The 22,994-nt window shown below is 47.1% G+C and overlaps 2 protein-coding genes across 3 annotated transcripts; one reads left to right on the forward strand and one right to left on the reverse strand.

The window, feature by feature from the left end:
* The first annotated feature begins 1,339 nt into the window (after positions 1 to 1,339).
* On the forward strand, positions 1,340 to 8,924 carry TMEM52 (transmembrane protein 52). The gene is made up of 5 exons (XM_088136716.1): positions 1,340 to 1,568; positions 2,885 to 2,928; positions 3,199 to 3,243; positions 6,531 to 6,700; positions 7,663 to 8,924. The coding sequence occupies exons 1-5, from the start codon at positions 1,503 to 1,505 to the stop codon at positions 7,980 to 7,982; spliced, it is 645 nt and encodes a 214-aa protein (XP_087992842.1). The 5' UTR covers positions 1,340 to 1,502; the 3' UTR covers positions 7,983 to 8,924.
* Positions 8,925 to 9,081: 157 nt separating this feature from the next.
* CALML6 (calmodulin like 6) lies at positions 9,082 to 15,274 on the reverse strand. Of its 2 annotated transcripts, XM_025177761.2 has the most exons (5): positions 14,765 to 15,274; positions 13,285 to 13,459; positions 11,957 to 12,101; positions 11,750 to 11,850; positions 9,082 to 9,780 (listed from the first exon to the last, which is right to left on the reverse strand). In XM_025177761.2, exons 2-5 carry the CDS (start codon positions 13,406 to 13,408, stop codon positions 9,734 to 9,736), a joined length of 417 nt encoding a protein of 138 aa, XP_025033529.1. In that variant the 5' UTR covers positions 13,409 to 13,459; positions 14,765 to 15,274; the 3' UTR covers positions 9,082 to 9,733. The 2 variants fall into 2 exon arrangements, with proteins under 2 accessions (XP_025033529.1, XP_025033527.1); XM_025177759.2 differs by lacking the exon at positions 14,765 to 15,274 and having other exon boundaries at positions 13,285 to 13,784.
* Positions 15,275 to 22,994: the final 7,720 nt, after the last annotated feature.

Here is a 22,994-nt window from a genome sequence, read left to right on the forward strand (position 1 = left end):
AATCAATCCAATCCAATTCAGTTTCTTCACTGAAGGTTGATCTACCATCTTGGTCCAGCACATGTTGATAGATCAATGTTTTTGGACTCCCCAGAACAGGGAGGGACCAGCCCAAAGTCACCCAGCTGGCTTTGGTGCTAAGGAGGGATTGGAACCTGAGTCTCCTTGGTCCTAGTCCAGCACCGCACTGGTTCTCATATATAATTATGCAATAATATAAGTAACATATAAACCCAGTAAATCTAAATCTTACATGAATAGCTCCAGAATCAGTCTTAGGGATGAAGGCTAGACTGTGGCAAACTGCGTTGGGAACAATCTTCAGGGACTTATCCGTGATTTCACCAATGAGTTGCCACAAAGGGCGCCTCTGGCTTTATTATGTGAAATATGCATTCAGGAGTCTGGCTGGGTGTAATATTTCCAAGCCAATAGGCTTCTTGGGCATCTCTAAATCAGGGGAAAATCCTTCAGGGATGTGTCTGGCTGTCCTTGTCTGCGTGATGAAGTGAAGCCGAGCAGGGCTTGCTTATCCATCACTGAATCGTTGCTTTCTTTTGGACGCCCCGTGCTTTGTAAACTGGATTATGTGGCCTTGTGTGAACCCAGTTTACTGTGGATTATTCAGTAAAATGATACAGGAACGTGATCATAATATTCCTGGTACCATCGGCCGGCAACTGGATGAGCTGGACAGCTGGTTTGAGAAATACAGATGTTTCCAATAGAAGAGAATAGCAGTAGCTCAGGGATGAACCATGGAGTCCTTGGGGCTCTCTGAGCTTGGCGGTTGGCTTGCAGACGTTTCACGACCGACTAGGTAATGTCATCAGTGCACAGGGCATCGTCAGGGCACTGATGACGTCACCTAGCTGGGCCATGAAACGTCTGCAAGCCAACCGCCATGCTCAGAGAGCCCCAAGGACTCCACATGCCTATTGATGTTTCTGGATGGCAGGGGCGCGCCTGTCTGTATGGATAGGAGGAGAGCCGGGTCAGTCTATGTAGCCAAAAATCGGGAGGAGTCTGGTCGCACCTTTTCCAGACCTCATTTTAGCATCAGGGTGGACACGTAGGAACCGGGCCTTGGCCAACACGCATCATCCCCGCCCCCTCCTGGGCTGATTAAAGCGGAGAAGGGCCCACGCCGAGTAGAAATCCCTGGAGCTCGCTGGCCTAGCCCGCTTGGGTCGGGGGGCGCCGGGTAGGAGAAGCCGGCCGGCTCCCCTGCAGCGAGCCCGGGAGAACAAAGCCGGCGGGGAGGGCGGGAGGAGCCGGGGAGGGGCGTGGCCGAGGAGGGGGAGGGCGTGGCCTCCCGCCGAGCGCTATCACTTCGCCAAGCTGGCGCCTCCTTTCCGCTTTCTCGCTGGAGCCGCCGGTTCTGTGCGGAGACGGAGCCGCGCTCTTCGCTCGTTTCGCAGACAAAGGCGGCCTCGGCGGCCCCGCAGGCGGCTGAGCCGAGCCGAGCCGGGCCGGGCCGGGCCGCTTCCTCCCCGCCGCCCATGGCTTCAGCCCAGCGAGCCAGCCCCGTCTCTTGCCGCCTCGTGGCAGCCGCGATCTGGTGGCAGGTGAGTGGCTGCGCCCTGGCGCCCCGTTGGGTTTGCGTCCCTTGGGAGGCGGCCGCTGGGGTCCGGCTCAACGTGTCCAGAAATCCGGTCCGTAAGCAAACTGCTGTAGAGTCCGGGAGAAGGCGGGAGGGGGCTTAAGTCTGCCCGCCGGCCAGCCTTCTCAATGCACCTTTTTCTCCAACCTGGCGCCCCATGGATTGAATCGGCACCGAGCCTGCCTTTATTTAAGCCTGGCTTTGGGAACAGTTCGCCGTTGGCTGAGTTCGCCCCCTGTCCTGAGTCAGAAAGGCTAGTTTGTAAACCAGCATATGGTTGGGCCTTACAGGAAAAGTGAAAAAGCCACGTTTTAGATGTTGCGGGCTCTCTAAACTCAGCTGCTCATTTACTAGCCCGGGTGAGAATCCTAAAAATGCGCGCTCTGGGGAAAAAAAATGCTTTTTTTTTTAGCCGCGCTGGGTGCGTTTGCCTGACGATCCTAAAGCATTTTCTCTTTCCTGGGCACACAAGCGATCTTGTAGTCCAAGCTGAATAAATGTGTTCAAGATTCCCTCTCTTCTTATTTTTTTGTACAGCGGTGAAGAATAGGCATTTCGGGGTAGTGAACTGGAGCACGTTTTTCTTTGTAATAAAGCCAGTCTTTGGTTAGGGAAGAATTTGGGGGCAGAATAAACAGGGCTTGGAGTCAAGAATAAAATTATGAATTTGAATTAAAGTTCCGTAGTGCATAGGTGCTGTGTTCATGCAACATTTTTGAACTTCTTGTCAGGCTAGTGTCTGCATTTATGCTATGCGTGTTGCTTGGTTGATTTTAACTTTGGCTTGTTTTGGGGGCGATTCTTCAGCCTGGTTGTGAACTCCGGTTACTCTGTACTTCAGGGTATGGTGTCAATCCAGAAAGTAATTTAAGGCAGGGAATCTTGAATATAAGGGTATAGTTTTGTGAACTTCTCAGGGGGTTCCGAGTGGCGGATTATTAGTACTGTAGTACTTGAGTCTGATTCTCAAATCAATCTGATTCGGCCCTCTTGTTTTATCTTTTTTTTATCCGTTCGATTGTACCCAATTCTCAGAGTCTGCCTATAGAAGTCCCTGCCGTTTTCTTGGCGAGGTTTTTCAGACGTGGTTTGCCGTTGCTGCCTTCCTAGGGCTGAGAGAAAGTGACTGGCCCAAGGTCACCCAGCTGGTTTTGTGCCTAGGCAGGACTAGAACTCGCCGTCTCCTAGTTTCTAGCCTGGTGCCTTCACCACTACACTAAACTGGTCCTTTTCTTGTTTTACTATCCTGTACTAAGTGTCCTGTCTTTCTCCTTTCCCCAGGCAGCACCTTCCTTTTCTGAGATCTTCTGCACTGGCCATCAAGAGTAAGTTCAATTTAAGTATCTCCTTGGGGTAGGAATGTCTCCCTTTCGAATACTTAAAAGGTGGTGTTGAGCTGGTCCATGAGGACAACCTCCCTGGTGGTTTTTCTGCTGTCCAGCTGCTCACCTCCAAATTGGAGATGACAAGATTGGCCTACCTTTTCTGTGTGTTGTGGGAATTAGAGAGCAGCTGTGTGTGAGCTGAATCAAGTTCCTGTGTTGTAAGCTGGATCAAGTTCTTGAGCAGTGACTGGCAACTTCCTTCTCTTCCAGATGTTCCCAGCAAGGAACTAGCTGGACAAGCTTGTGGTATGTTTGGTAAGTTTTATTGTATCATTCCTGAAGCATCGCTTTCTTTGTTTCAGCAGCCCAAATGCAAATCCTGCCGCCATCTCCATGTCTCTCACAGAGGGTGCTAAAATGTGGTTTGTTTTCACCATGCCTTTGGGAATAAGCCATAGTTTGAATCCAGAGTCTCAGGAAGAAGACTTCTGATACTTAGCCAGCAAATATCCTGTTCCAGCTGGGGGCTGCCTCTAAATTTTGGGCCACACAAACTATGGTTGAAAACAATCGTCTGCTACATTTGAAAGTTTTAGTATCCTATGGGTCAGTGCAAAAAAGGCCAGATTTTACACACTACAGTTCTTGCATCCGTCGTTCGATTAGGTGGATTTAAAGGTGCCTCTCAATATTTAAAGAACCAAAAGAGGATGCTGTGAAACTACGGCTTGCCCAGAAAGAAGGCAGCTGTTTGGTTTTGATGTATTTAATTTCTTCCCCTTGTACGCCTGATCATCCCAGTGCCAGGAACAGGCGAACTACTAGGGTGGAAGAAGTTATGCTTTTATGCGTGATTGGGTATGTCTATACATACATAGAGATTCAGAGAGAAACATACGCATTGATTGTGGAATTACAGTTCCCAGTAGTGCTGGTTGGGGATCCTGGAAGTTGTAATTCCTCAACCTAGGCAGGAACAGAGGCCACTCTGGGGGAGTTTGGAAGATCTAGAGGTGTGTTTTTAATGGATGATTCATCCTGGCCCAGCCTACCTGCCCCACGGTTGCGAGGAGAGTTTCCTTCTTCTAAGGGCCCCTCTCCACATCTTCCTTTGTTCTTTGGATAAATTCATCAGTTCTCTTCTCATTGGCCAACATCTTTCCCAGCTGCGGGTGTGACTCAGAAACACTACCGTGTTAGTGGGTCAACCTTCTGGAAACTTGAGAACTGGCCTCACCCAGAAACAGTGGGTGGATTTTCCTCCTAACCGTGATTCAGATGGTGGTGTTAGTTAAGTCAAGAGGAGGGCAGGCGTTTGTTCTACTCATCCTGACTTAGCATTTTGGGGTGTTTGGCATACTTGAGGATGAGGTCAGATTTCCGCCTAGTTCTCTTGCTCGGTTTGGCCATAAAATAGCCTCTCAGCCAGGCAGGAATCATTTAGCACAGTGTTTCTCCACCTTGGCAACTTTAAGACATCTGGACTTCAACTCCCAGAATTCCCCAGCCAGCATGCCAAGGTGGAGAAACACTGGCTTAGCAGTTAAGTAGGACTGCTTGGCAGGTTATATACTGCAACTTTCTGGGCATCAGCCTCTAATTTGTAGAAGCCACATAAGTTAAGGAGCAGTTGAGTTCACAGTTTCATGGCAATCCAGCCGTTGCCTTCACAGGCAGTGTAAACCATGTCGTTCCATTCAGCCATGATGGGCTTTACCTGTTCAGGGATCACAGGTTATGTGAATGTGGAAATCGTGTTTTGCCAAGCCAGGTTTAGCACATTGTGTGAATTTTATGGCGTCAGGGCCCTACAATTTTGTCCTTTCTGAGCTGGAGATGGCATTTCAGGAACTTCCCAGCAGCTGCCCTTCAAAAGGGTTTGGAGCCAGGACAAAAACAAATTTTGATTCTGTTACAAACCGATTACCTCATACAGGTAATAGGATTATCCCCCAGATTCCCACAGCTTCCCCTTCTGTCCCAATTGAAAATTCCAGTTCGGGGTTGATTTTTGAAAGGTCTACAGAAGCTGCAGGCTAAAGTTTTTGAAAGTCACAGTTGTATACCCCACTACAACCTATGCAGATAAACAAGCTGCCTTCATTCCTGATTATTAGCCGTCCTGGCTGTGGCTGATGGGAGGTGAAGTTCAGCCACTGCTGGATAGCCACCATTTTTCCTTCACTTGTTGGGGGGGGAAACGCCCTTGTTGGCTAAAAATTATTCCTTGGCCTAGGAAGATAAATCAGATGATAAAATTACGAAGCGTAGGTCTTTTGTGTGAATCATTGTGGAAGATCTAGGGAATGTTTTACCTAGAAATGTTAAATCACTAACTTTCTGGGTGCCCGTTTTTCTTCTCTCGTCTTCCGGCGATATGCTTTACTGCCCTATGAACGGATTGCTTAATCTTATTGTGAAAGTTTTATGAGCATTTTTCCCAAGCCGAGCAGGCATTCAGAACTGTAATGGGGGTGAGGGAGGAAATGTATGTTTGCATAATTACGCTTGCATTTTTAAAAATGTTTTGCATACGAAAGAATAGTACAAGGTTGCACGTATATATTTCATCTCAGCGATTACTCAGGAGAGAAAGAATAATACCCGGGGCTCCTTTTGGAGTTGAAACGTCCCCACGTGGGGCAAAATTGCTCCAGAAGGGAATATACAGTTCCCTCAATGCACAAATGCCTCATGTGGTTTGCCTGACTTTCTCTTCATATGAAGCCAGTCAACTGTGGTTTATTTAACCATCTGGGATTAAACCAACTTTGGCTTAGTGTCATGCATGACCCCAGCTACTGTTGGTACCTCATTTGAACCCTCAACGGATGTTTATCTTACCTACAGGAAGTGAAAACAATGTAAATCGTAACTGGAATCCGGTGTGTTTCCACAAATCCCAATAAAAATTACCACTTGTGTGTTTGCCAAATGTAGCACGCTGTGATTTTTATCCAAACCTGCAGCCGGCGCTTACGAATCCTCCCAATTGCCCTAGAGAGAGGAGGGTGTAAGCCTTGAGTAAAGTGGTACGGGGCGGGTAGGATTGTCCTTTCAACCCCCAACTTTTGCTAGTTTCTCAAACTTGGGTCATTGTATGGTAGGCTATCCACCTTATCTTTACTGGGACGATGGAATTGTAGTCCACTAGCACCTCTGGAATCAAGGCTGGAAGCTGCTGGAATTGAAATGCAATCTTCCTTCCTTTTTCTTTTTCTTTTTCTTTTTCTTTTTCTTTTTCTTTTTCTTTTTTCTCTCCCCTTCTCCTTCCTTTCTCCCTTGCTTCCTCCCTCCCTCCCTTCCTTTTTTCTTTTTTCTCTCTCTCTCTCCTTCCTTCCTTCCTTTTTTCTCTCTCCTTCTCCTTCCTTTTTCCCTCCCTCCCTCCCTCCCTCCCTCCCTCCCTCCCTTTTTTTCTCTCCTTCCTTCCTTCCTTCCTTCCTTCCTTCCTTCCTTCCTTCCTTCCTTCCTTCCTTCCTTCCTTCCTTCCTTCCTTCCTTCCTTCCTTCCTTCCTTCCTCTTTTTTCTCTCCCCTTCTTCCTCCCTCCCTCCCAATCCCACTTATTAACATGAAGTTCCCCTCTTCCCCTTTTCTCCCCCAGGCTTATCCTGCTCACAGTGTTCTTGCTCCTGATGTGCGGGATTGGGACCAGCTGTGCCAAGTTCTGCTGCCGTACCAAGCGACCGCTCCGCCAAGCTTTTCCGCCCCACGCTCCCGACCTCACTGTCATCCCCATGGAGCATGACAGCACAGCCCACAGCACCATTACCTGTAAGTAAACAGCGCCCGGGTTCTCCTTTTCTGATGTTTGGGGAAGGCCAGAGTTTTAGGCATGACTTGTGGAGACCAAACTCCATTTCATTTGTTTGGTTCCTAGCTGTTTGAAAAAGCTTCTGATAACCTTAAGAGTATGCATACAAAAGGGGAAAAGTTGGCATGGCGAACTAAGTAGGCTTATCTGGGTCCTTGTTGACAATGCTGGAGTTTCCTGTTCTTGAGGCTGTTGCAGGGAGAGAGTGAATTATTCTTACTATTATTTAGATTTAGAGTCCACCACACTCCAGAGTGATTTAGGTTGTTTTTTTTAAATTATCACTGCATGCTTTGTTAGGGGAGAACCTGTCAAATAAAGGGCTTAAATGAGCCCCACCTTCCCCTTGTTTCTCCATTTTCTCGAGTCTTGCACTAAGTCCTGGTTTATGGCGTCAACCCTAGTTCACCAGCTGCAACTAGCATGTGAAATGTTGAACCAGAGAGTCCCCCCATTCGCAAACCCCTTTCCAGCATCCCAAGATCACATCATAATTTTTCATGTTTTTTTTTTAATAAAAACAAATCTCACCTTTAAACATACGGCCACATAATTCAACGTTGGCCTTTTCAGGTCAATTTTGGCCTCTTGGGGTTATTTTTTCTCAGAATGTCACGATGGGAAAGGGGGTAGTTTGCCTCTTGAATTGGTTCCACCCCTAACTCCTCTGGATAAAGTCCAACTAGGAGGCCCCAACTTATCTAATCAGTTAGCCTCCTGCAACCTGTGGAAGGTTGACAGACTGAGTTGAAACCCATCTCCTCCAACGCTGTCCCTGTTCTAAACCATGGCTTCCGGCCCAGAGTGGCTGGATTAATCCTAAGTCCAAACCACGCGCACCACTTGAAACTGCTTAATGAACCAGTCCTGCTTATCATGTTGACTCAGGAAAGCTTCATCTTTCCGCTTCACTGTTTTGCAGCCTACAGCTCTCTCCAGTATCCTCCCAACGTCTCCGTTTCACTGCCTTTTGGAGACACGGACAGGAACATGGCGTGTCCCCCAGCCTACAGCCTCTATGCCATAGAAATGCCGCCCTCCTACGATGAGGCCATCCGAATGGCCAAGTCTCATCTCGAGACTCCGTCGATGGACCAGAAATCGGACGGCAATGCCTGTGAACCAGCAGCCTCGCAGGAGCAGAACGAAACCCAAACGTTGCCTGAGTCATCTGGAGGCAGCCCCATGGAGGTGCAAGAGAACCCAGGAGGTCCATCTATTTCCTCCCAAGAGCAATCATAGTGGTCTCTTTGAGACGGGAACAGGCGAATATGGACAGAAGTAATGGTGGAGAAAGGAAATATGATCACATGTACTTGGCTACCCTCGCCTTGATGGGCCTCTACCACGATCCGTCTCCAGGATCTCCTCCTGCCATTTCTGATAACATTCCATTTGACATTTCAAGAGAATTGGGCGTGTCTTAATTATCCAAGCTGAAAAATAAAGCTTTTGGAGTAGCACAGCCACCCTTTGGGGGTTAACTGCCTTGAGTGCATTGGACATAACAGAAAATAGCTGGCTTCTGGACTTAAAGGGGGTCGAAAGGTCTGTCTTCTGCACCTTGCAGCTGGGAAAAAAAAATGAGAGCAAGTACAAATTAATCTCTCTTCTGGGAAGACTGGACTTTCTAGCAAATTGCTGAAATATGGGATTCGTTGCTATGTAACGGCCAAGCTTGGACCCAGAGCCTGTTTTTAATTTTTCCTATTTTCTCTTTCAATAGACTGGGCAATGGAGTCATGGTTACTAAGGTGGAAACCCTTTCAGAAAGGCCAAATCATTTGTTGATCCTAATTCAAACCGGAATGTGGTTTCCCAGTTTCTGCTGCCTGATTCCTTGCCTCCTCCAAGAACAATTGCTGTGTCCAATTGGAATGTAAAATATATGTTGGGATATTAGCACATCTGCTGTGGATTTGCAGAATAATGTAATCGTTTGCCAAGAGGCCGTTGATTTCTTACTTTTCATCTAGCAGTATTCTGCTGGACCACGAAGTGTTTTTTGTATTTTAGGTACTCTTCTTAAAAAATAACGTCTATGTTTATATCTGTGTGTGCGTGTTTGTATATATAGAAGCTCAGCATATTGGGAGAATTCTGATATCAATGTCCCCCAGGTTAGTTTTCTCCCACTGATCTAATTTTTCATAGATAATCGGCAGAAATTTTGGAACGAATCTGAAATAGTCTCTAATAATACTAGTAACCTTTCAGAAATTTGTGTGTTCTGTTGTTTCTTTCTGTTTGAATCATTCATTGCCCCTGGAGAGCCCCTGTTTCACAGCCCAAACTCCTGCTGGTGCTGGAGGTTCCTCCTTGTAAGGTAGAGGAGAAAAATTCCTAGCCTTGTGACTTGTTTAGCCCTGGCATTTTCGAGGGCTGGAGGTAAAGAAATAATAACTAACTACTCATCTCTTTGGGAAACGTTTCTTTCTCATCTCAACTCTCCTGACTTTTGCAGAAAACAGTAATGTAACCAAAAGGTGCGTCGATTTAAAACAGAAGTGGCTGGGTTGAAGCCATAATCCTGGTTTAATACCAAAATGGCAGCTTTACACAACCCACTGAGCCAGCACCTAGCAAACCAGGTTACAATTTAGCAGAAGACCCGATGTTTCAGTTGAGCATCTCCTGGGGAGCTTAGAAGCACACACAGCCTGGAAAGTACCAAATTTACCCCATTTTTTTCTGAAACCTCGTTTGTTGAATTTGACCCAAGCTTTATTGATCAGACTGCTCGACGAGGGTAAAGCGTCCAGTTCTGGCTTGTCCCGAATGTAGCTGGAGGTTGAAATCACGTAGACTCAGCTCAAGAAGGAAGATTTGTCTCACGGCTCTCTCAGCTTAAGGACTCTCGATGTTGCCAAGGCTGTGATTTTGCGTGTTGCTGTTTGACGTCCAGGTTCTGCCACGATTACCCATTTGGCATCTTGGCATCATCGAAGGGAGAGAAAGCAGACAGAGGTGAACCGAAAAGTTTCTTGAAGGTCTTACTGGGTCAGTTTGAAGGATTCACCCGTCATCATGGCCACGAATTCTAGGAAGGGAAAACAGATGTATTGCACGAAGGTAGAAGTGTGTCTTTTTTTCCCTTCCTCCCTTCCCTTCACCCCCCAAACAGGATGACAGGATGCTGCAAAAGCTGATACTCAGCAGAATGGGCCATTTTTCCATTCAGGACTAGCCCTTTTGTTGGGCAAAGCGAGACAACATGTGGCCAATGTAGTGGAGCAGCTGTGAGGTCCTGGAAGACTGAATTATGAACTGCAGGTGACCCAGATCTCCACGCAACCTTGTTCACCTTCCGTGGGGTGGAGATAGGATTTTATGTGTAGAGGCAGAACAGATGACCTCCAGAGTCTCTTACAATACTGTGATCAGATGATCAGTTAGGCTGTGCCCAGTGTTTCCAAGTGGGTCATGGAAATATTGGGGTGGGGGAATTGTGCATACTCCTGCGAAATCAGCCTGTGTTGCACGCCCTCCGATGAACAAACCCAAAGTTAAGAGTAGCATGAAATCCAATTGTAAAGAAGCGAAAATCCTCCCACCACCACCTCCATTTGAAATCTCAGGACAAGCTTCAGAGGGTCCGGGGGCGTTCAAGCCAATGTGTTTGTTGCAAAATAAATAAATGCTGTTTTTTGCTGGGGATAAATTGGAGTTATTATCCAAATGGCATCTTCTAGTGGACGATCTGAGGAAGTGCGGGCCTCTTTGCTCTCATGCTTTCCCAGTTAAGTTCCAGGAAGGTTGGAAATTCATCTCCCAAAGTTTCCCAGCTTTTAACCAGGCTGCTGGGGAATTCTGGGATTTGACCTCTTGTGGGGAAGACCATTCTGTGTCTTTGCATAAGATAAAACATGCAATTAAGCCACTTGTTTATGGCAAACAGAGGCAGATAACTTGGTTTCATTTGTGACTCTTATTTTTAAAACTAAAGTCTACAAGCGGAGCTCGATGCAAAGATGGAGCTGGAAGATGGAGCTAAGTTTAAAATGGAGGAGCAAATGTGCAGCATTAACAGTTTCTCACGATAACCAGCAGTACAACAGGCCAACATCTAAATTCCTCCAGAAGAAGAGATTCTAACAGGCAGTTTGGAGAAGTAAGAGCTTTTAATTCTTAACTAACTGGGGGGGGGGGGAGATGTTGCCAGTATTTTTCTTATCCAGAGAAACCCCCTAATTTATCTTCCCTTAGTTTGACTTAAGAAATTTCCTTCTGGAGTGTAAATGAAGGCTAGTGTTTTTAACATGCCCAAACACTCCTTTTTTGGATTGAGATAAGACCTGTTGTACAAATATGACTGAAATGTTCATAAAAACTCTGTATTTGCACAAGTTTAAAAATGTTTTCAGGGTGTCAGCTTTGGGAGGTGGGGGGAGAATTCAGCCAAGAAAGGGATAAAAGCAGCATAGAATTATTGCCAGTGTGGGGAGAAGGTGTGCGCTGTGTATGTTTTGTATAAAGAAAGTAACGTTAAACAAGTTATTACCCTCTAATTATGCTGTGTAAATATTAAAAAGTAAATAGTAGATGGCAGCAGCTCGCTGACAGCAGGTCTACTTAGTACTTGGATAGGAGACCACAAGGAAATTGCAAGCTGAAAAAAACATTCTAGAAGCAGTAGCAGCAATGTTCATATTGTTGCCAAGAAAACTGCACAGATGCATCCATATTGTCTCCTGAAGACCATCTCTATTTGCAAGCACTGTTATCTTTACCTTTCCAATGTTAAGAACTAGAGCTTCCATTTTCCTTTTCCCTCCCCATCCTCTTTCCTTCCGTGTCAGGACATTTGAAATTGTCAACCTGCAGGCCAGGAATCGTCTAAACCATTCCGGGAGCCTGACGCGCTTTCAATAAATTAAACATATTGACAGAATGCAATGCAGTCTTGATTTACATAGAACTGACTCTAAACTGTACTTTCTTCAATGCAACCTTCTAGCCCGCTTAGTGGGTGCATCACTGGACGGTGTGCAGGATCATGCTTCCGATACCTTCGTAATCAATGGTCCCGTCGCCATCCTTGTCTGCTTCTTTCATCATGAGTTCGGCTTCCTGTTCGTTCAATGGTTCTCCGGCGTTCATCAATACGTACCTAAAAAGGCAGAGAACATGAGAAGCCTTGAAGTACCACTCCCAGTCTCTTGTTGGGCCACAGCTTCTGAACTCGGAGGCTCCGCTTAATGCCTTTGACTGCTTACTTAAGTGTGTTCCACTCGATGTAGCCCTTATGTTCTTTATCAAAGACTTTAAAGGCTGCTCTGAGTTCTTCGTCCTGGTTTTTTGCCTTCTCGTGGTAAATTCCCATCAACACCAGAAACCCGTCACAGTTGAAGGTACCTTTATCTGGAGGAAAAAAAGAGAAGAGACACTGGGGTCAAATCTGCAAAGACTCGCTTCTGATCGACTTTCTCCATTTATTCATTTTTTTTAGGGTGGGGTGGCTGGCATCTTTTTGCAGCCAGAAATGGATTCTTCCCTCAACACAGAAGTTTGGGGCACTCGGAAGGATGCAGGAAGGAAAGTAGCGATGTTATGAAGTCCCTAGATGGAGCAGAGAGGAATTTTAAGCCTATTTTAAAGCAGTTATGGCTGATCTCAGTTATAGCTGTTCTCAGAAAGCAAAGAAGGCTGGAGGATGGGAGACCACCAGGACATTTTGGGTGGTCCACTGGGTGGTAAAAGAGAATAAAAGCCACAGAAAGCAACAACAAACCGCGTGGGTGTGTCCACAAAGTCTTCAGGAGTTGAGCGGCCCTCAAAGGAGATTTTAAGCACGAGTACTCAGAAGTACCCTGCAAAAGAGCTGTAGCCTATTCCTGCTTGCAAGGCCTTTGGCCCTTCTGCAACGTCATTTGATTTTTTTGAGATCATTTTAGCATTAAAATTAAAAGTTCCCATTTTCTTTAAAATGAGAAGGTTTCCACGCTGTTAAGCAAGGTGCCTCTCTATTTTTCGTCATCCTTCAGCACCAGAGATATTCTCACTTATTTTGCCTTCCGAGAAATGGTGGTGTGATTAATTTTGCTTATCTGGCCCAAAAAGTGGAAGGGGGCTTTGCTGTCTACAGTTTCCAGTAAGTTCCATATTAGATGAAATTTGCATAAACTTCCTCAAAGAAGCCACAAATTGTCCTCAATGGGGGGACTTTTTCTAAAAGAAACTGCCTGTTTGCATAATAATCCATTTACAGTCATACCGTTGGGCTGTGTCTAGCTATAAACGCAACTCAAGTGATCAGGAATGGAAGGAGATCAGCCAAAGGAACAAGCAGTTCAGTTTCCAAAACTGGAAAAGTCTTTACGCATAGGAGGGAGAAGAAAACCGCATCAGAAGAATGTGCGGGGCTCAGGCAGATGGGTTTTGTATATGGGACTCCTGAGAGTCCTAGCGAAGAAGCTGAAATGGCCAGATTATCAGGCCTGGGTCAAGAGAATGGTGAAGGACACAAAATTCTGGAGGACACCATCAGTGCTGGGCCAGAACTTTTGGAAACCCAAAGTCACCCTTGGAAAGGCAGCCGTCTTACTCTCTTTGTCGACATCCTTGGCCATCGTGACCAGTTCTCGCTTGGTGGGGTTGATGCCAATCAAACTCATGAGGCTTTCCAATTCGTTCGTCTTCACCAAGCCGTTCCCCTCTTCATCAAACATCTCGAAGATGCCCTTGTATTCAGTGATCTGCTCTGGTGTCAGAGTTCCTGCCTGGGTGGGAAGGAAGGTGGCGTGAAATTTGGGGGAGAATCAGGAGGAGGACAATTTAGACCTCAGGTTGAATGACATGCTGCTTCTCCTAGTGGCTCTTGGAGATGAGGAAAAAGAAGAGTAAGGAAATGGGAGCCAAGATACTTAAAATGATGGACAACATGGAGAAATTGGGAATGCTGATGTTATGTCAGAACATGTTACCTTTTGCCAGTGATGGAGAACAGGACATTCAGAGTACGTTCATAGATGGACTTTTGCAAGATATAGTAACAGCCGAGAAGCTTACAGGACTTAGTAGTGAATTCACAGGGGCAATAGCTACTTATTACAAATTAGTACAGTTGTTCCAAATACTGGTTGACATGAACTACACTGGACTACATTCACGCAACCCATCCTGTAAATGACTTAATCCATTCTGGATTCACCAGTATAATGAATCATAAACTCACCGAACAGGCTGGGTTGGCAAATCAGATACAGCCAACTCTAGCCATAGTTAATACTAGTAAAATATAGTCTATTTTATAAATGCATTAGCGAGGTCTTTTCCTGGCGCTGTGTGAATCCAATCTGCCTGTTTGGGGAGATGTATTGTCTCCAGATCAAATCGAACTGTTATTATGGCCATAATAAAAATATATAAAGCTACAAGTTAAGGAAATTAGAACAAATGTTCAGACCCCTGGACTAGAGAAGACTGCATAGAGAGGCACAGAACGGTACAACCTGATCAGACAGGAGAAGTAACATTTAGAAGCCAGGAAATTTCTCTGCAGAGGATAAATAAAAATCATCTGGGATTTTCTATAGAGAAACCAGTGAAGGAGGATTGTACGGCAAAGGAACTCCACTCAGGACATACACGTTGATGAAGGAAAATAATTTTACAGGGTTTCTCTTCCAGCCGTTTTAGAATGTCATAGTTAGGGCAAAAATTCATTTTTAAAGAATCTGCCAGTTGACTAGAAAGGAGACAGAGCGAGCACGAACCTGAAGATATGCAAAGCCCACACACAGCAGGAACAGCCTGATGTTCCTCTCCAGAGATAAATCATTAAAGTTATAGCTGGTTAGAAACTCACCATTTCCTTGGTATTTCCAGCCTGGGACGGTGCCCTTCAGCTAACTGGTGACGGAGTAGGACATACGGGCAGGAATGGTGGGGAAGCTACACCCTTATACAGTTAAGAAGAGAGTGCATGAGCCTTTGGCCCCAGGGGAGTAAGGATATTGGCAGCCTTTTATGGGAATGAAAGGTGGCTGATCCTATTTCTGGGGGAAGAATTTGTCTAACCGTACCTGCAAAGTCTAGAAGAAGATTGTCAGTCTTGCACTGAAATGGCGCCTCTGCTTTGCATGTGAAGAAAACTGGAGCTCTCTTGGCAGGTCCCAAAATGCTCACTCCTTCCGTCCTTCCGTCAAAATATAGACTGAAAACTTCATCACCACTAATAGGCCTCTCCCCCTAGAAAGATGCAGTTTGTCTGTCAGGAGGAGAAGGAACGCAAAGGTAAGCAGACAAAGGAAAAATAAGAGCAAGAAGATGTTGGCAAGGGTCTCCATCACAGCCAGTAGGATTAGTCCTGGGCAACATGTGGAGAAAGGAACAGATAGCAGGCATTTGGCTGGAACGTTAGCCTGGGCTGCTCGGAAAATGAAAGCAAAGTCTGAGCACTCAAGCAGAGTGGAAATTGGAAGAGAGGAAAGAAAGAGGACAGAGAAACATTTTCCCACTTTGGGGTAAAAATTAAGCAGGGGATTGCTGCTATTCTGCCTGGGCCAGGCTGACTGCTGAATGCAGTGCAGAGATTTGCTCTTGAGGTCCTCACATGGCATTTATGGTGACAACAGGTCTGTCCGCCTGGACAGAATTGCTCCAAAGGTGGGAGATTTGGTTCGTGGTGAAGCCGAAGGATTTAGAGCTGCAGAGCCTCACCCATGGGAAGAGACAGGCGTTGCAGATGGCTGAGGCGTCTGCAAAGTTCAGCCCCAGTCCTTGGTGCCAGAGGTGGGTGATTTCTTCCCCCTCCATTCTCCAGGGATGCAGGGAAGGGATATTTGGATGGGAGGAGATGCTGTCGTTGGGTGAGGCCAGAAAAGCACCTTTTCTCCTCCGCTCGAGTGCACTAAATTGTGGGAGATGGCCTCTCCTGCTTCGGAAGCATGGCTTCCATTGCAGTTGAGGCTGCCATTTTGACTTTTTATACAATCACACAAACATATATGTGCATATGTACAGAGAAACAAAAAAGAAAAGAAAAAAATGCAAAGCTGTAATAAGTGGACAGAGAAATGGCAAAAGTTGTATAGCTGATGCTCAGGATATTGTTGATGAAGGATTAACCATGACAAGCAGAGTTATTTTTAACAAAAGACAAAAGGGTTTTAAAGGTCTTTTTAATTCTCTGAGCTGAATGTCAGTATCTCCACTGTTTGATTGTTTAGAGAAACCACCTAACCCTGGCTCTGGTTCCTCTTCAGGTCGTCTAAATCTTTTACCATCTTGACAACTTATTTTACCAAATAAAGGTCTAGCCATAAACACATTTATAAAAAAAAAAACCTTATGGAGCACATGGGGCTTTAGCTCACCATGGAGAGGACTTAAAGGTAGGTCTCCAAATCTAAGTCCTCTCCACGGCGAGCCAATTTTAAGCGCCTGCCCTCTAAATATAATTCTCTGCCCCATTATATTATTTTCCTTCCAACCGTCCAATCTGTGCCATCATTCTTAACCAGGGAAAAAGGGGTAGTTTCTTAAAGAAGTAGAAGCCACATATGGTTAATAAGTCATTCCCTTGCCAGTGTAGAATTCGGAAAAGTCGGGCTGTGAACGGCCCCATCTTTTTTCCAGCCTCCTCCAACTGTCATTAATAAAACAGTGGCCCAGTTTTTCACCCTTTTGAAGCGGGCAACGTGTAGAAACGAAGCATGGGCTGTCAAATTGCCTGAATGTAGTTTAGAAGAAAATATTCAAAGTGGAGAGGGGCCTAAACCCCCCCGAGATTCCTTCCATTTTGCTCTGTGGCCCCAACAATTGAGATTCTTGTTCCTTTCCCCCAACATGAAGTATGGAAAGCTACTTGCTCCTGAGAAGGGCAGTTATTCCTCTCATTTGGAATTTTCCAGCCAAAGGGGAGACTTTCACGGCGACCGCACTCAAACGAAGCCGAGAACTGATTTGGTTTTGAACGCCTGCCATTGCTTCGCGTGCATCGAGCCCCAAATTGATTGAAGACGTCTCTGGGGAAGGGTGTTTCTTATGGCTCCAGCAAGAAAACAAAATGATACGGTGGCCACCTGTTCTTGTCTCTAAAAAGAGTTAGCTGCAGACCCCATGCCAAATGGCGAGAGGCTCCCTCGAGCCCCAGACTTCATCATTTCTACACCAAATAAGGGTATCTCTTTGGGCCAAGTGTATTTTGAATACCGCCTCGGGGTTTGGAAGCTATGAAATGACCCCTGGAAAAAAATCATGTGGATTAAGGAGGCTTCCAGCCTGGGAATCTTAAAAGCGAAAGGGTTGGTTTTCTCCAAAAGTCCTTGGGAACGCAACTCCATTGGTGCTTTGTATCGAAAAGTAGCTCAAGAGAACTTCCTTTGCTTAAAATGCTACACGTGGTGTGGCTACGCGTCCTGCCAGTCAGTAGAGGCAGAGAAAGGCAGATATCTCTGGTAGGCCAGGCCAAGAAATAACCTCTCCGTTTCTTTTTCGTTAAGGAGAAAGGCCCAGCTACAAAAAAGAGAAAGAAAGAAGATTAAGCTAGACCTGATCCAGTGTCTCGGCAGGGTTGGCTTCTCCACACCGCCTGTTCTTTTGAAAGTGCTGTTGAATGCTGGAGAGGGTTTTTGGCCAGAAAGCAGGCAGGGAAAAGTTTCCATTTCTGTTAGTGATTCTCCAGAGCACTAATGGTAGAAAGCAAAACCAAACGGTGCCCGAGAAACAAAGAGGGGGCTTGTTCGGATCACAGTGCGGCGAGCGAGACCTGCGGCAAAATGTCACAATCCAGGTGTCCCCACGTTTCAGCCAGCTGTTCCTTCTCCAGAATCATAGAGGCTGTTGAAAATTAACCACTCCTCTCCTCCAGCTTTTCTTCCCCGGGTCCTGTTCCCCTAATATGCCCACACACTTCTAACCGACCACCTTTTTGCTGAATAAAACACCCTCAGCTGGGCTCGTCCAAGCCGCTGAGCCATAAATCATGGCTTACCAACCACACTGGGCGGGTTGACGCAATAGGCAAAGCCACAACTGATCAGCAACCTTTGGACTCTGTGTGTGTGTGTGTGTGTGTGTGTGTGACAGAGAATCCAGCCTTGTCTGCAAGTCTGCAAGGAAGCAGTTGTGTCTCAGCTCAGCCGATGCCTGAGTTCATACCACATACTGGGCCGTTGTGAAATAAATTCACATGGCAAACGAAGCTCAGACTGGCCAAGCCGTAGGATGGCTAAATGCAATGCGTGAGCCTCACCAGTATGTCCATTCAGGCTTCTCTTCTTTGATGGCTACAGTCTGTCCAGGTATTAGCTGCTCTTTTTATTAAAGGGGGGAATTCAGATCTGGATTTTTTGGCGTGGATTGTCACTGGAGTGAGGAAATGCCAGATGATGTCGGAGGGTGCCCCAAATTGCTTCTATTATCTCTGCTAGTGTTCCTCAGGAAGCACGTGGATCCTGTATTTATGCTAGAGGCCACATTACGTGTGGGTGGGTGTGCGCGCATTGCGTTGCATAGCATGCTTGCTCATCCGTTTCCCAGATTGCGCCGTATCACAGCTCCCGTTCCTTCCTTTCTTTGCTTTGGAGAGCCAACCCTCCGCTCCGACTCTTAGGCCGCCCTACTTCTGCAGCCGCAAACCCCAGGCGCTTCCCCGCTGCTCTTTCTGCCAAGGGAGGGGCTGAGCAAAATTGCATTGTGTGGCGAAATGGACGCACGTGCGCCCTCCCAGGGATGCACGCATCTGATTTGCCAGGAGCTAAAAATAGCTCTCATGCTCGCTCTGATTTTCCACATCTGTGGTCTCCCGTCTCTTCTAGCTGGTTGGCGATGCTCACTTCTGGCCTGGCTTGCAAGCTCTGTTAACATCGAGGGAGGGAGGGAGGGAGGGAGCACCAGGACAGCCCCCTATTTCTCTCCTTAACTTCATCTTCTCTCCTCCATCCCCATCAGAGGGGTGTTGTGTAGAGCAGAAAATAAATCTAGCAAACAAACTGGTGGTGTGTACCTTTCCCTCCCTGCCCCCGTCTTTTAGATATGACCAAACCCCAAACTAGGTCAAACCTAGTTCATTGGGCCCAAATTGACCCTCCCTGCCCCCAGACAAAGCCCCTGCCATCCCATCAAAACCAACGAACACAAGCCTCCTCACCCACTCACAGCACAGCCTGAGGGCAACCTTACGAGGAAATTGCACCATAGAGAAACCCCAAAGGTCCCATCCCCAGTTGGGACACCCCCACCCATTATCTCAACATTCAACCCTTTCATGAGGTCTTCCCCAGCTCCGCTGCCCTCCTGAAAGGCCCATTTTTCCTAACAATGGATCTAACCCCAGGTACACGGACAAGGACCTGCTTAGCTTCCCCAAACTGGCCAGCCCTGAGATTTCCCACCTTGTAGCCCTCAACTTCTATAAAACTCTTTGCTTTCCCATGGCTCAGGGTCTCTCTTTCTTGTAAAACAGGCACCCAAGGATAAACATGGCTCTTCTCCTCTGCGTTGGGCTCCTTGCGTCGGCCACGGTTGGGAGGCTTTACATTTCCGAGTGACGTTTCTGCTTCTAGAATCGGAGTTCCCCTTTCAGGGAGTTGGCAGTCCAATTGGGAGGCACTGGAACGCTCCAGCTTAAAAGCTTTCTGTTCTGGCTGCTGTTCGCTGGAACTGTTTTTGCCTCCCTGATCCCATTGGTCTCTCCCATTCCCTGTGGGTTTGTTATTTCTGTGTTTGGACTTTGGTTTTGAGGATCGGGGTAATGATGTGCAAAAGAAGGTTGCCAACGAGAAGGCAATTGCCTGGGCCAGCTCTGGGATCGATATGTTTTATCCCTCCAGACTTTAGGTGAAGAACTGTTGGTTTCTAACGTTGTAGTACTGAAGGCATGATTAAACAGCCTCGGGGTGGCCCAAATGGGTAGTTCCCATTTCTCAGTTCTGGGGGCACGGATAGTTCCAAAAGTGGAGGTACCCCCTTTTTCTGCACCCTTCTGCCTTTTCCCCTCTCATACAGACGGAGAAGCAGAGAGAAGAGAATCTGGCCGATGAAGGGGAAAAGAATACGGCATTTTTCAAGCCAATTTAATTTAGGGGGAAAGCTCTGCCATGCTGGAAGAGAGAGGGGGGAAAAAAGGATTCTCCCACCCACAAGCTACATCAAGGGGAGGTTTCCACCCCGTCCCATTCTTCCCGCCTTTTCAGCAGGGAAATTGCTTCTTATTCCAGTAACTTAGCCAGGAATGACATTGAGGCACATGTGGAGGCCACCAGATGTCAATAGAATAAACATTAACAGTTAGCCGTTGAAACCGATCCTCACCCTGTTAGGATTTCTTGCCTTCTGTTAAGGTGGCAGTAGGGGACCCAATTGCTTCCTTGGCAGGACACATATGGAATAAAAAGGGACCGTTCCAGCTCCCGTAGCTGCTTTTCCAGGAGGGAGCCCTTCCTCTTGACCTCAACTCTTAATTTGCTCCCTCTAAGTCCAGCTTGGAAGCCCCCTTGCCAGCAGCCAGGACCTTTTGGGGAGAGCAAAAGGCTACATCAGTCTCCCAAAGGTCCCCTCTCCTTGGAGTGCCCCTTTGCAGAATCAGAGGCGCTTCATCGGGATCATGGCACCCTCTTCCCCAAGCGCAAAAAGGTGGCGCTTGGAAGGTCGTCTGGTTTTCTTTGGAAAAAGAGACGGTAGACTGTAAAGTTCTCTCACGGTGCTTCCCGTCAGTTTTTCCCTTTCTTTGGCGCTCTCCTTGGTCCTGCAGAGCTGGCCCCTTTCTGAAACCGATTTCACCATGGCAGGAGTGTGCCTTCAGTGTGGCATCTGGCCAGTGTGAGGGATGTTGGGATTTTAAGTTCGAGGATAGCCCTTGTTGTATTCAGAGGTGTCCTGGCCTAGATAACTTGAGCGAGGTCAACAAGGTCTGTGTGTGATTGATTGATTACGTGCCATCAAGTTGTTGCTGACTCTAGTGACCACATAGACAGATGTTCTCCATAACGATCTGTCTCCAACCTGGTCCTTCAGGTCTTCCAACAGTCCACCCATCGCCACTGTAACTGAGTCCCTCCACCTTGCTGCTGGTCATCTTCTCTTTCCTTACACCTTTCCCAACATCAGAGCCTTTTCCAGAGAGCTGGATCTTTGCATAATGTGTCCAAAAACTAGATCTGTAGGAGTCAACATTACAGCCTCAACCTGTGAGACACAACCTTTGGTCTTCTTCCCAGTTAGCAGCAACTTGACTTTGGGTGATCTTGCAAAATTAAAAGGGATCAGATATGGTGAATGCTTGAATGGGAGACCACGAGGAAATGCCAGGGCTGCAGGCCGGAAGAAGGCAGTGACATAGTTCTATTCCAATGTAAGAATTTGCCTTAGGGCAGGCCAGGATATTTATCCACCTGGTACAGATTGGTTAAAATGTGATGCATAGGTGAGACCTAGTGGATATTTCCCCACTTTGTTTAGTGTGCTCCCCCAAAGTTGTCCTTTGCAAAGACGACAAATGTATTTTGATATCTTGACACCTTCTTGCATGCAGTTCCCATACCCCCTGTGGACTAGAGATGGTTGCTTGAAATCCGTCATGCAAATCCTCCTTAAATCTGCACTGCACATCCCCTTGGGGGGATTTCTGCTCTCTTGCCTACCGGTCCAATGCGACAGAAACCTTCACCCCATTTTTGTGGAGCGCAGCGAAATAATCCAGAGACGCCATGGCAGGCCGCTAGCCTCTTGGGAACGTGGCATGGAGGCAATCAATCCTGTTTACGGCGGAAAATGCCGCCAGCAAACCACTGGGCTGCTTATCCCACCCCCACCCCATTGCACCAGCAAGTTTGTCACTGCAGCATCTTGCAAGAGCCATCGTTTTTGCACGCAGGGATATTGCAATTCTGCAACGCTGGCAAGCGCATTTGTTTCTTTCTCTGCCTTCAGTGAGAGGACTGGCTGAAGGGAGCCACAGAAAGATGGCTCATAGGGCTAATAAAGAAACTGGGGGTGGGGGAGAGGCCAAGGTAGCCAAGATGGTGCAACAAGGCATCTCTGATTCCAAGGAGGCTTGCCGAAGCCGCTGCAAAGAATATTTCCCGTGCCTGAAACACACCTTGAGCAAGGCTGGTATTTTAACTTGACGTTTTTCCTTTGTAGGAGAAAAGCCATGTTGGTCTATGGCGGCAAGGAAAATCAGGAGAAGTCTGGGAGCATCTCTAACATAGCATTTGTTAGAAAAGATGCTACCAGACTCCTTCCAGTTTTTCTGTTCATCTCATCCCCCAAACTTTCTGCATCAAGGGCTTGGGGTACGGCAACAGAAGGCGAGGTTTTAGTCCCCTGCCTTTCTTTAATCCCCCCCCCCCAGCTTCTTACTCCCAGCTAGCCTTCTAGGTGCACATTGGCCCCATCCAGTCGAAACCCATCCATTCCCAAGGGACCCGGGGATGGGATCCCCATTGCTACACCATCCGTTGCGATGGAGGCCAAAACAGCTGGTTTCACATCTGTAGTTGCTGCTGAAGGGCAGTGTGTTGAAGCAGCTTGGCTGGGGTGAAACCAAAGCGTGAAAGAGGGTGTGTCTGACCTGCTGGTGAAAGAGAAAAGAAAACCCCTTCCTCATGAGCCTCATGTGTGCATGGGTGTGAAGTCTGGCCCCACCCAACCTTACCCCCCCCCCTTCTGAACAGAAAGTCCTACGCTTTGGTTTCCTGGCTTCCTAAAAAGGAAGAAGTGGCTGAGCTCATCCAGCATGCAAAGCCAAAACGTTGCGTAAAACCACTCAATGGTGGTTTATTCATTTCTCCCTGGTTAAGTCACTTGTGAGTTTGCACAAGACTGCGAAACAGGCCGTCAAAAGTGATTAACCTAGATGGAAGCTTACCTCCCTCACCAGTAAGAGTCACTTCCAAGAAACAATGGAGGAGAGCTACTTTCTGCATTTGCAGACTCCCCAAATTCATCTGTTTGGCCACTTGGTGGCACCAAGTTCCTGGCCAGATCCTGGTTTGATTTAGCAGGCTTCCCCCCCCCCCCTCATTCTAAGCAAGGAAATTTAACAGTGAGATCTGCAGGTCGGAGGCCCCTGATTAAGGTCCGGCATTAAGATTCTGCTGCCTGGGTTTCGTAGTAGGATAAAAAATATATGGAAGCTTTACGGGGCTATCGGCTCCCTGGCGCTGTCTTGAAACCGAATGAAAGATCAGGCAGGTGGGAAGAAATGTGTTTTCTGTTCTTGCCATTTATGCGTCCATGCCACCCACTCCCCAGAAGGAAAAAGAGAATAACTCACCCTGGGCCCTTTGAGCATGTTCCTGCTGCTAA

The sequence above is a fragment of the Python bivittatus genome, unplaced genomic scaffold (genome assembly GCF_059951505.1).
Source record: "Python bivittatus isolate LINGU-HERP-01145 unplaced genomic scaffold, Pbiv_v1 ctg000090_np1212, whole genome shotgun sequence".
In the NCBI taxonomy this organism is placed as follows: domain Eukaryota; kingdom Metazoa; phylum Chordata; class Lepidosauria; order Squamata; family Pythonidae; genus Python; species Python bivittatus.

Bases quoted from the DNA above. Each gene is read 5' to 3' on its own strand.
- TMEM52 (XM_088136716.1), top strand. From the start codon at position 1,503: ATGGCTTCAGCCCAGCGAGCCAGCCCCGTCTCTTGCCGCCTCGTGGCA. The intron at 2,929-3,198 runs GTAAGTTCAATT...CTTCTCTTCCAG, and splicing joins TTCTGCACTGGCCATCAAGA to ATGTTCCCAGCAAGGAACTA. The intron at 6,701-7,662 runs GTAAGTAAACAG...ACTGTTTTGCAG, and splicing joins AGCCCACAGCACCATTACCT to CCTACAGCTCTCTCCAGTAT.
- CALML6 (XM_025177761.2), bottom strand. From the start codon at position 13,408: ATGTTTGATGAAGAGGGGAACGGCTTGGTGAAGACGAACGAATTGGAA. The intron at 12,102-13,284 runs GTAAGACGGCTG...TTTTTCCTCCAG, and splicing joins CAAGGATGTCGACAAAGAGA to ATAAAGGTACCTTCAACTGT. The intron at 9,781-11,749 runs GTATCGGAAGCA...TTCCCTTCCTAG, and splicing joins CGGGACCATTGATTACGAAG to AATTCGTGGCCATGATGACG.